The sequence below is a fragment of the Anomalospiza imberbis genome, chromosome 16 (genome assembly GCF_031753505.1).
Source record: "Anomalospiza imberbis isolate Cuckoo-Finch-1a 21T00152 chromosome 16, ASM3175350v1, whole genome shotgun sequence".
NCBI lineage: Eukaryota > Metazoa > Chordata > Aves > Passeriformes > Viduidae > Anomalospiza > Anomalospiza imberbis.
In genome coordinates this window covers 8,963,210-8,976,665 of record NC_089696.1, presented here as the reverse complement: position 1 = coordinate 8,976,665, position 13,456 = coordinate 8,963,210, and the positions used below count along the sequence as shown (strand labels likewise).

Here is a 13,456-nt window from a genome sequence, read left to right as displayed (position 1 = left end):
AACAACTTGAGATTTCTCCTAACCTGCAAGGTCAACTCTAGCATTTCTTTGCTTTCATTTTCAAATTATAAAAATGTCTAGCTTATAATCCAACACTAAAACTGAGAAAGCAATATAAAAAAATCAAGCAAGAACAGGATTTAATTTTTAGTATGACAGTCACTGACAGACATCAATCCTTTCAGTGGCACAGCTTTAAAGACCAGAAGTCATGCCAGGTCCAGTTTGGTCTAAGAGAATAAATGGAGAATATACACAGCTGTCTGCAGGTCAAATAAAAATAGAATCTGAGCAGAGGCAATCACCCCTCAGCAGCCAACAAGGGAAAGAGGAGCCTGGCATTTGTGGCAGAAGACAGCTGGATGCCTGCAAGATGCAAACTGACAGTACAATGTACACTGACTACATGCTGCTTATTTAGTCCTTGATTATGCACAATCTTAAAAGCCCACACATGAAACAGTGCTATCTATTTAAATATATATGTATTGTTTAACACAAGTTGCACCTGTAAAAGAGCATGAGAAAAAAGATTTTTCTGAAGTATTTTATTTTACCAAATCTGCATAAAGCAGACACTGACCAAAGTTAAATTCCAGAAACATGTTTCTTGCTTTCTGAGCAAACTTGTACAGATCTTGGTTCTGTGAGATATTCACTACTTATATGACATTATGAAAGTGGAATTTCGCACCCAGAAGATACAAAACAGACTTGCACTAAATAAATGTAGTTGGAGAATGTTCTTAATGAAGACATGTATCTGTATTTCCTCATGGACAGAAGATGGGGTTCTCAAAGAATTCTGAAAATGGAGAAGAGTCCCTCCATTTTCTTGTCTCCAAAACAGACAAAATAATCTCTGGGGGTTCATAGTCACAGTGAAGGGGACTGAATTCAGGCAGCATTTCCACACACTAATGCCCAGAAACTCTGATTGTCTTCACATTGTGTCTTACAAATAGACCTGATTCCTTCCTTGGAAACAAAATATAAGAAAAAATGCAGAGAGCAGCAATGCCTGGGGCTCCTGGTGTGCAGGTGAGGGTGGAATCTCCAGGTGCAGCCATGGAATGGCCTGGGTTCCTCTCTGCTTTTAGAAAGCCCTTCTCCAGAAATATTGAAGCGACCCTAATGCAAAGGATGAGGCCTCCTAAGTTTCAATACAGTGGCCACGGCCACATTCACTTCACCTTTAGCTTGACTGTGATGGTAATTGTTCTTGAATATTTAGATCATGTACAAACACAGGCAATGACAGAGTCACTGAAAAAATCATAATCTAAAGGAGCAGACCACAGAATAAGGGTAAATATAAGACACACAAGTAAATTACCATAGTGATCTACATAACTCTTCAAAAAAGGATTCAGAGAAAGTCTTTGTTTCGGGAAATACTCAAAAAAAATCACATGCTGGTCTGAACAACCAAAAAAACTCTGCTGGAAATTTCTCAAAGTACTTATCTTTCATATTTGCAGTATATCTTATTCCTAATCATAGAATCTAGAAACACTACAGCAACAGCTGCCTTCTTTAGGTCTTTTGTTTTAGATGCCTATCCAAATCCCCAAAAGTGTGCAATAATGAAAAAGTATTGCTTTGATACAAAATAAATGTCTCAAAAATCTCTGCTTATAAATACTACTAAGGTCATTTACCCAAAAAGCAGGAAAATGGTGGTTCATTAGCAATCAGACACTGAAATACTGATTCATCTGACCTGCTATTTAAAATTAATTACATATATTGATCAAATATTGTGCAGACAATGTATGAGCCTCTCAGATTTCCAGGGGAATATTCCCACAGACACTTGACAAAAGTATCCTGGAACATTTTCACAGATCAAACGGAGTGTGAACCGAGACCTTTCTTTGTAACATTTTCAGTATTAGTACAACTATTCCATAGTCAGAAATAAATTCCTAATCATTAGTTTCCTTTTGCAACAATCTAAATGCACAAGAATAAGATTATTAGTATTTGAGGAAAAAAAATCCTTACAATAGACAAGAAAAAACACTTTAGTGCACTATATGGAGAGTACATTTTTGAAGGATTGTAAATGTGAGAATAACGAAATTTTAACTTCTTAAAAGAGGAACTGCAACCAAGTAGACATCTTAAAATGTGACTCCTGCTAGTTAGCAGGAGTCTGAACTCTTCTTCTCTATCATCTTGTCCAAATAAAAGGTCCTTTATACTGTCAATAGTGAATTGAATTTAAAAATGTTCTATATACATTTGAGAGTGTTATCAAAGTGACCATAGTGTTAATATGTATTCAACTGCTAGACACGTACCAACTATTAATATACTTGCTTATCTATTTATAATGAAGAAAAGACAAGACACCGTGGAACTAACATGAGAAAGTTGTTATGTGGGGAGGCAGAGTCATGTAACCAACAGGAGACTGAGGCAGAACAGGTGATTTGTAACCAGAATGTCAGAGGAATTAGAGGAAGCACAGCAAGAAGTCTCTGCAATGAGAACATGCCAAAAAATACCAGAGCAAGAATTTTTTGTCTTCAGTTCTGTCTGAAAATTACAGTGGATTTCTTGTCTCAATAGGCTCTCCTTGGGAGAACGTGCCCACTTTAATGCTCCAATTCAGCTCTCCTGTGCTTGCACACTTGCCACACATTTTGGAAGTCACAAAGCATTGCCTCAGCTTTCTCTCTCGTAGGAACAATATTTATGTAGTCTGTGAGAGTGTCTGTGGGCCTGGACTGAAGGAAACCAAACATGGACCTGTTCCAAAGGCCACTCATGTCAATGGGAAAATTCCCACCGATGTTTGTGTACTTTGGGTCAGACTTTGTAAGCTGAAAACATGAAAAACTCCCCTTAGTGCTCCAACAGCAACATTAGGAAGATGTCACAAAGCACTAATAAGTTTTCAGTTTTCTCATTGCCATTTTGACAACCTTTACATAAATTAAAGCTTTTTAAATGCATCAGATATTACAGCCATAACACCTTCAACCCCATAAAGCACCACTACAAAATATAAATAATTTACACAGAAAATTTCTGCAGTCTTTCAAAACTTCTCCTTTGTTAACCTGAATTCTGCCATATTAATTGAATGGCAATTTTTACTTGGAAACACACAGAATAACATCCACAGAGATGTATTTGTTGGACTTCCTGTTATTACAATAAAATGTTATGTAAAGCTCAAATTATTAAAGAAAATGAAAGAAGAAAATATAAGGCAAATCAAGCATACTCCAAACATGGCTGGATTAGATACAAACCAATGAAATATAGCAGTGTGCAGAAAGCACAGCCTGTAGAAACTGAGCATATTATGGAAAGAAAAAAAATCAATCACCCGTGCAAAATTACCCCTATTGGCCATCTGAGAGCTGACAATGAAGTCAACTGTAAAGGCAGCTGAGACCAGCAGACTTCACCCAGTTAAAATATCTGGGGGAGGGAGAAAAAGAATAAGCAGTGTATATATATGTGTGTATACAGATATTTGGCAAAAAGCCACTACTCCAAATTTAGTAATCATTTATATCTTAGCTGCCCACTTCAGTAAAGCTATGATAAAGTTATTTTCTCTGTGTCTGTACACTTGTTTTGGTACACACAGATAGATTAAACCAGGAAATGTGTCCTTCAGAACTGGGTAGCAAGTAAATAATAAAAAATAAGAAAATGCAGATTAAAAAAATCTTGTGAATTATTTTTTTTCTGAACTTCAAAAGCCAGGAAATACTTATGCTTGTTCTAACATAGGTGCATATACCATATACCATTCTCTCTCGCTGGATGTAAGGTCGAGGGTTATGGTGAACAATGCTATCATATTATTAAATTTACATGACAGGCTTTTATGATATCACAGTTTCTCGGAGCAGAGGAACAGTCTTTTATTGGTTTCCTCCTATTTCTTATATTAATATGCTAAAGAAGGTTGGGAAATGATGCTGTCATGTTACTCAGACTACCTATGCCAGAAAAGTAAAATTTCAGAGGGATCAGAGCATAATCAAAGCTCACTGACTTTCCCTGGCCCCAGCTCAGTACACACAGCTTGGTTACTTGCAACTGAGCTTCAGTGCAGTTCAACCAGAAACACCACTGGAAAATGCTGACAAAAGGCAACTGCGGTGCTCATTAGCATATTTATAGGATTACAAAACATTCCCAGCTCTAATTCTATTTCTTCACTTGGTTCTTTCAGCAGCCTCGAACGGAGGAACAGGTACATCAGTTTGTATCCCAGCAAGTGCCCAACAAATGTGTGCTGGTTTTGTGTTCAAACTCCACTTTCCTGCCCTCTGAAAGGTGCAGCTGTCCTTTAAGGCAACAGAAATGTCTGGCATGTGATATGGGGATTACCAGTCAGCACTGAAGCTGCTCCTTCTATTGCTTTTGAAATCTGCTTGGGGAATTGAAGATTCCCAAGGGATGGAATATTTTGTCAGCACTACTGGTAACATGCAGAACTCAGTGGAAGACAAGGTACCTATACTAAGATGTCACAGCTATTATTACACTAAAGCTGGAAACAAATTCAAATTTTACAAGCTCCTTCACCTACAAAAACGATTTTGAAGGTACAAGGTTTGCATTTAAAATTCTGAAAACCAGTGCAGCATTTAGGTCTCCATATCAGGGAAAAGTAGGCTGCAAGATCTCATTTAGAAATGGATTGCGCAGAAAGTAAAGCTCATAAGATTGTGGCTTTGACTATTCTTTAAAAAAAAATTGAGCTTCAAAGAAGAAACTGGAGGCACTGGAGGAGAGCCAAAAAAGTCATACTCAAATATGGAATATATTAAAAAAAATGGATCCCGGATAGAACAAAAACAATAGTCCTCTGGGGGTTTTTTGTTTTGGTGGTTTTTTAAGCATTAAGACTGCTTGGCACTGATAAATCCATCTAAATAGTTGGGATAAGGATGCTTGCCATCAAAATTTGACCAGCACTTTTTAGAATATTGTCTCTTATATATTCTTAATCCTGTTAAAAAAAATAAAACTCCTTTAAAATAGAAATGGAAATGCCAACAAAAAGTAGAGAATCAATTACATTTTAAGTGTGATAGCTGGAAGGAAATAACAATAAACTATTTATGACATATCCAGGACATAATAATAAATTCTCTTTTTTTATTCTTATTTAATATTGCAGCCTTTCACTTTGTTCCAACAATATTTACTTCAGAAGCAGCATTTTTTAAATCTGTAATTTTAGGATCAGATCGCTAAAAGTAGCTATTTAATAATAATTTCAATAATTATTATTTTAAGGGCCAACTTGTTCAGAGGATTTAAGATGAAGGGTATCAGCTTAAGTAGGACTCTGACACTCCAGTGTCCTTGTGGAGCTGTCAGTACGTTATTTAGGAGCACCACCACTAACAGAAGCTATGAGTCATCCAGGCTGTGATCCCACAGTGTATTTCTCTTGTTGGCAAAGCTGACTTAAGCATTTCCTGCCACCACCTCTCTATCTTAGCAGCTCATTTGTTCTATTCACCTTGCCCTGAGCCCTTCATTTTAATCCTTTGTTTGTGCCAATACACAGGTTTGCCACTCTCCAAGGTGAAGCAGACTGGAGAAATGATCTGTTTTCAATAGCTGTACAAACCCTCCTCACACATTTTGGCAGAGAGATTCCAAACTCAGAGTAGGGCCCTGGTCAGAATAATCAAGCACTCTACCAAGCAGACAAGGTGGTATTAGGGTGGCTACAAGCAGGTTGGGGTGAAGAACAGGAGAGAGCAGGGAACGTTTTGTTGAACTCCAAGAGAAATGTTTGAAAAACTGTGACTTTAAAGATTTTATCTTTGGTACAAACATCCATCCTCACCAACCCACGGTACCAAAACTGCCGTACCGGCCAAGGGCTCTTCTGTGTGCTTAAGCAATGGGTACAACAGCCAGGCTGCACTTCATGCTCACTTTACAAAGCACTAAACCACAGCCTTAAACGGGCATCTTGTTGGCAAGAACTGTGTTTTGACAGAATGAAACAGATGTGTCCCACCAGAGGCAGGTTTGAACAGCAGGCCAGGACAGCACGATGGCTGAAGGTACCAGAGTTGAGATGAAATGGGTCATTCTCCAAAGGGGTCCTGTACTGCAGAAATGTCCTACACAGCTCTGACCACATGACCACCTCTCAGGGAACCAAGGTTAGCCCTTTTGACACAATTGCCAGCTTATCCACAAAGACTGTGATAAGGAGCTTTCCTCTTGCTCCATTGGTGTCTCAAGGTTCCAAGTGTCACACGTCAAGAATTGAAAAAAGTTCAATTTCCACTTACATCATGTAACAAAGTAAATGTATCTACAAAGATATTAATCTCTATGTTTTCACCAATTATCAATCCAGATTCCAGTTAAGCTTTCAAATTGAAATTTTTCTTTAAAATCTGACCTCTCTTGGTTTCTTATTCCCTCACTGTGGACTAATCCTTTGCTTTTCTCACACAGCAGCTATATTTTAAAATAAATGCAGTCTCAAGGACAGTACCATTTCTTTCAAAACTGTTGTGCTGTTTGGTTCTAAGAAAATAACAAGGAATATATGATTGAGGCTGCCAAAAACAAGTGCTCACTTCTCAAAGTCATAAATGTCTGCAGAAATGCATCCTGATGCCAAGGATTGTTACAGGTATTTAGAAAGCAGCTGCTTACAGTTAGAGAAGAATTTCTTGACTATACTTTCTAAGATTTCCATAGGAGAAAGCAGCACTGAAAACATTGCTTTACTCCTTAATACGAAGATGTTCATAATACTACCAGACTATTAAAATGTCTTGCATTCTACAATTAAAATGTTTAGGAATTCAAAATTAATTTATCTGTGAACAATTCTGGTACAAAATACCTTGTAAGTAATACACTGGCCAGTTAGAAACTATCACATAGTTCTTTGTTGCACACAGTAAAGGGCATTTTTGAGGTCGCAGCTGCAACATATTGAGGCTCTATTACTTTTTTGGGATATCAGAGGCAAAAGAATAAAAGAATAAAAAGTTATTCTGAGTACTGCGATAACTTACTGGTCCTTTAGCCAGTCCTTAACAAAAGGAATGGAAAACAATCCTGTGAATGACTCATCTTTCCTCTTTGGATTCTTGCTAAATAAAAAGGAAAACAACTCATATTAATTTAAATTTTCAGCTATTCAATTTGCAAATTAGTACCTTGGAATCACTGAACATACTTAGTAGCAAAAAACATGATTAACTTACTTGTATAACCACTCAGTTAGGAAATCAGAGGGAATAAATGTTGTTCTTTTTCCCTAAAGACAGAAGAAAGTTTCAAATTATTTATTATCTTTGGATTGGTCATATGTTTAAGACAAATTGACTGTTTTTATTAAATGAAATATACAGTACATTACTCTGTCTACGCTTTAGTGCTACTGCCAACAGTCAGTGGCTCAGCCAAAACTTTAGAAATTTTGTGAAATGATTTCAAGACAAACGATGAGTGAGAAAATTCTACATATATTATCTTGATATTTGCTGCAGTATATCTAGAACAAAGATATCTGAATGGTGCTCTAAGGGGGAGTATCATTGTGAAGAAATTGACAGAACTCATTCATACATGAAAATATGTTGTAAATTCCTTGCCATTGTGTTTAAAGTTCTATTATCTTACTCAAAATACTTCATTTCTTCCAAAGACAGAGGGAACATTGATTGGATATTGTTTTCTCCTGCATGGAACCAGCTTGAAGATGTTGTGAATACCCACAGGCAGAGAATTGTATGGCTGCTCTGACCAAACCATCTGCTGAGTCCAGAAAGAAAGCAAAACCAAAGGAAGGCTTTTGTCTGTCCACAGGCAGAGAAACCATGGACATTACAGAGTACCAGGTAAAAAGTTCAAAACCTGGAGCTTCACAGCAAAACATTTGTGCCCTTTGCTCCCAGTTCCAAATCTTAACCAACAAAGAGAATTTTGCAAAATGTTTTTCAGCAGGTTGACCTTAGGGGCTCGAGCAGCCAGTACCACAGCCAGCCATTCAGAGCCTGCATTTTGATAAAGCCAGAATGGATTAGGAAATCCTTTTTTTAAAAGCACTTCCTCTGACATTCCATCTTGACAGATTCAATGTATAAAAGATACAGGTGCTCATTCTGCTTATCACAAACCACAGTAACCATAATGTGGAGAGCAGGAGTTCTGGTTGGAATAACAGAAGAGCTTGATCAGCAGCTTCAGAACCCCTCTGACTTGAGATGTGCCCTAGATACACGCAGTCACAGTGAACCCTAAAAGACATCGAGCCCCTGCAGCCCCGGGGCACCAAGTGCTTCATCACAATAGCAGCCACTGAGCTAAAAAAGCAAGCTGAGCTCCCATCCCAACACTTGCCCTATCGAACAGGAGATTCAGTTGTAATAATTGCTTCTTAGGCGAACAATTCACGCTGGTCAAAAGCTTTTATGAAACTGCTTAATGTCACAAAAGAGGCTGAAGTATTGATTAAAATGTAAGAGGTTAAGATACTACTACCACTTGCTAAGGAAAATACAATAAACATGTAATTGAAAATCTAATGCGTGAAAAATGACTTTATTCTATGCATTATCCTCAGATGTGAACAGAGAGGCAGGAAAAAATGTTCTACATAGTATAATTCTTTCAGTTCATGGTATATGTCATAATCTGGGGGTCAGCCACAGGTGAAGTGGAAGAGGAACATCATGTGAGGGGCTGACTGCCCAGGGAAGAACACAGGGCAGTCTCGTAGCTGGGGGATGACAAGTGTGAAGTTTAGTGCTGGACTGCAGGGCAGTCCTACAGGATACCCAGGAAAGCTTTTAATCTTCTAGGAGAATCTTACCCTTGGTAGAAATACAGTCTAACTCCAACAGAAAAAAAAAAAAGAAAAAAAAAAAAAAAAAGAGAGCTTTGAAAAAAGAAAGCAGAAGAAAAGAAGAGATCATCATAAAACAATTATTAATCCTAAGCCATATGTGCCTTTATGATCTGTTTTGTGACAACCAAAGCTTTGGGGTACAGGTAGGGCTCCATTAAGTGCTTGGCTGAGAAGAAACACAGATCCTCATGCAATTTTCACACTGAGGCTAATACCAAATGCTGTTCCAAGAAGCCCAACACCTAAGCTTTAAGAGACCAATACCTTCACTGCAGAGCTTTCTTTGAGTCATTTCAAATGTTAAATGGACAGATCTTGACTTGCACAGAATCTGTAAGCAAGCAGCAGAGTCTGATCGTCACTGTACAGCTATTCTCAATCACAGGATGAAAATGGGTCCCATTACTTAGGAAATTGTTTCAGAGAATAAATTCTACACTTTGACAACAAAATTTGATTTAATCTAGCAGTTGTAATTTAATCTGTTTTAAATAAATTGCTTGTCCTTTGCAATGGGAAAAAATTATCAGAACAGGGTTCTCAAAACAGCCATCACCAAAGTGATCAAATTCATCTTGTTTTATCCTTGTTAGAGGCAGTGAACTTAGCAGAGAGGAATTCAATCAAGCTGAATATTTTTTATTTTATTTTCTTTGCCAGGAAACAGTTTGTTTTGCTAGTGAATCAAATCATTAGTTGCACAGCAGTCAACATTTATAAAGGGAAAAAATTACATAAATTGCCCTGCCTTTGACACATTCCTCCTATGCTGCATGAATCCAGATTAAAAACAGGAAATATCTGTACAATGTGCATTGTTAACCTGCAGATGTGTTTATAAATTGTTTATATTCAGAATTCATTTTCCATTTTTCAGTTTAAATATGATGTGCTTGGCAATAATCATGAAAATATACTGGTGATCAGAAGATGGCAAAGTCATTAGGAAATCTTCCTCCATTCCCTTTCCCTGATCTATCATAATTTTAAATATATTCCATTACAGAGCCTGATACAGCTTCCTCCTTCTGTGATAGCTAACTAGAAAGAAAAGTCAGAGTTATTCTAATAAAAACATTTATACATTGTTCAGTTTAATGCTGAAAAATGAATGCATTAGTTGGTTCTCATGAAAGAAAAGGTTTAAGAAAATAGTCTTTCCCCTGTAGGCATTTGACAGCAGATGGGATAAAACACAGGAGAACTTATGGTAGGAAAAAAAAATCATTGAGGGAATACACTGGGCAACCTAATAGGTTTCTTTCATCTCTAATTTAAAAATGAAGCTTCTGCAGACTGTTCTCATATTTATGTCAGTTTGAAGTCTGCACATATATCTAGCACCTGCTGGTTTTTCTAGGCTTTAGCTTTTCAGATTTTTTGCATGCATCACATAATTCAAGACAGCCTATTTTAAATTAAATGTATACATTGTTATGTTTCTTTATCACCTTCAGAAAAGATCTTTCCTACACAAATCCCTGCTTCCAGCATAACCATTTCCCTTTCCTGACTTTCCCATGTGATTGTACAATTCTTCCTCTCCAGACATGGATGCACCTTCTCTGATCTCTCCCTTGAATTCCCCTGTTGGCCCCAGGATTTGATTTCCTTAACACAATTTCAATTGCTCAAAAGCTCTCCTATTTAACTTTTCCTTCTCTTCTCATTCATCCTAATTTCCTTTCAAAACATGAAAACCTTTTGTCCCTCTCATCAAAATCTCACTCTTCATTCCCTCTCACCATTCCCTCTCTCTTCTCCCGGGCTCATTCAACATTGATTGCAGTCAGTCAGTCAGAGTATTCCTCCCTTCCTTCCAGTGCTTCTTCCATTTATCTTTCACTGGTTTATTCTGTACAGGTGACCTTTACAGACTCTAGTGACTCACATCTAGCCAGAATTCTCTACTCATCCTTCATGATTTCTGTTAGCTTCATCACAATTAATCTTCTTCATGTCCTGTTGTCTCATGAACTCCATGAATCTTTTGAATCTTTGTTGTCCTCTTATTTTAGGAAGCTGTACTCTAATGTGTTTATCATAAGATCCTTTCTCCCTGTTCCTACTTTGGGTTTGTAAGGATCCTGCTTTTGATCCTAAAATTCAGTTCAAGTTATTTCATTAGCCATTTTAACACAAATTATAGCAATTGGGTTTTTTTCCCTCCAAATCCACACATAACAACACATTTCTTACCAAACTAAAGAACAACTAAAAATCACATATTTATGCCAGATAAGGAAACAGAATGTGCAAGTTCAAGCATCTGGACAACAATGGAAAAGAACATAAATATTCAATTATATGGCAAGCATAAAGGGCTATTGTTTTCCTAGTTATTGTTCAAAAGGAGGAAGAAATTATATCACAGTGGAAAACTATCACCTGACCTCAGCTTGCTTTCCTGAGCTTGGCTCCCCAGTAGCAGACCATCTCTCCACATAAGTGTGTTTTCTATAAGCTGAACTCATTTTTATCAAGTTTCTATACATTAGAAAATAATTGCTTTTAGTAGTTTTCTACAAAGCAGCACACAGACCCATACAAAATCCATTTTCAGCACGCAAACTTTCTCATATACCACTGAAGATCTGCAAAATTTCTCAGATTAAAAATAGACAAAGTAACCTTAGATTTGTTCTGAGTTTGAAACGGGAATATTTCTAAGAATTTCAATATATTTAAAATAACTTTGTATTTAAGTTTTATTGCCTTCAGAAATAGCTAACATCTATCAAAGCCTGTATTTTAAACCATTTGTAGGACATGCCTTTCTCCTAAAGGTTACATGCTTCCAAAAAAACCCCAAAAAGTATCAAAATAGATTTTATTAAAAGTATGATGAATAATATATATGTTCAATCTGTTCTTGGCTAGGTAATGTAAATGTGATGGCAGGAATGACAGACAGATGTCATATAAATGAACCATTTTCCTATTTCACCTGTATTCATCACAGCTTATAGATACATATACCCACATGTAAATCCATCAGTTTATAGACACACAGAAATTTTGTGAAGACTGAGAAAAATTTGAAATAACTGGTATTAAATGTACAGGTTTGGATCTGAAATTCAAATTGCCATGGTTTGAGAAAACAGCAGAAATGATGGGAACCCTCCCAGCTCCCAGTACCTAAGCTATTGCTGGGGCTCTGCTAGGCTGCAGTGACACAATGAGGAATGTATTTATGCTTTATTTTGCACCAGTCCTAGTGGGTTTTTAAGCATTCCCTATAGACAGTGAGGAATGTCTCTCTAGACATACACTGAAAACAAATTTATAAAAACACATGCAGCAAACAATTATTTTTAAATCTGCATTTCTATAAGCTCATTCATGCCGAATACTCTGTCTTCTAGTTAAATGGAATTTACAGAGAAAAACAAGCTAAAATAGAAAATTTTTCTCTATTACAATGCCAGACCAGCAAAAATAATTGAGTCAAAAGGAAAATTCAAGTTCTGTACATCACCCTCAAATGAGTGAAATGTATTAATGTGAAAGGAAGCCTGTTCCTCTAAAACACAACACTATTTAGGCTAGATACAATCAGATATTTAAGGAGGGTTTGTAGAGGGCTAGAGATTGTCATAATGAACTAGTTCATGTAGAATGTAATCTGTTCTGAATTACTGGAGAAAATAACATTTAAAGCCAGATCCAAAAAAAACCCCAAGATATGTAATATCATATTATTGTGGATAGTTTTCTTGCAAAAGACCAAATTTAGAAAATACTGCCTGTGAAATAAAAGGTCTGTAACTTCCTGCCAGTGATTTGAAATGAAAACTACAAACTAACCTCAAAACACTTTTCCTTCTCTGCCTCATGCAGAAGTGCAGCCAGTCCTGGTAAGAGCACTGGGAAGATGTAAAACTCCAAATATTCTCGAGGAGAGCCTGAGCAAAACAGGACAGCCTTCACTTACAGCTAAGCACCTGGATTTCACAAAAACACCACCTTAAGATATCATAAAGTCAGTACCAGTCATTTTGTCCATACCACCACAGCTTGGACAACGCAGATTCATTCCCTTCACATACAGCCACTGGTCTGTCTTCACTTCTCAACAAACACAACACAAACTTGGGTAAATTTCAAACTAAATGTGCACCAATACTGCAAACTCAGTGTGCCTCAGAGATGTCAGATTTAGTTTTAAGTGAATAAACTCAGACACCAGAAGCAGTTTAGTCACAGAAGTGAAAAGCTCTGTGAATTAATTTACCCTGACAGGAAGAAATTAGCCTGTGCTGAACTCAGTACTGCTGCAGTTAGACCACTTTGGTCTCTCATGCCCTTTACAATCTGCATTATCAGAGTTAGTCATAAAGCTGAATTTCTAGACAGAGGAAAAACCAAAGGTTGTATTTTAGTGCTGTGATTTCTCTGTCATAAATTGCTTCATACTTGCCAGATCCTTCAGAGATTTTAACGTGACTCCATGTATCCAACCTTTCCCCTCTCAGAGGGCTGTCTGGGCTGGCACCTCTCCCCATTCAGGCAGCATTCAGGTTTTGGTGTGATCAGCACAGATTAAGTCATAGGAGTGTTCTCTTCTGGCAACACAGC

The 13,456-nt window shown here is 37.1% G+C and overlaps 1 protein-coding gene across 1 annotated transcript in view; it reads right to left on the bottom strand.

The window, feature by feature from the left end:
• Positions 1-13,456, bottom strand: part of IQCK (IQ motif containing K) — a 36,100-nt gene that overhangs the window by 19,746 nt on the left and 2,898 nt on the right. The window contains exons 4-6 of the mRNA XM_068206889.1: positions 12,686-12,783; positions 7,230-7,282; positions 7,038-7,115 (exon numbers count right to left, since the gene is read on the bottom strand). Of these exons, the coding sequence (XP_068062990.1) occupies positions 7,038-7,115; positions 7,230-7,282; positions 12,686-12,783 (229 nt within the window). The remainder of the gene's footprint in view (positions 1-7,037; positions 7,116-7,229; positions 7,283-12,685; positions 12,784-13,456) is intronic.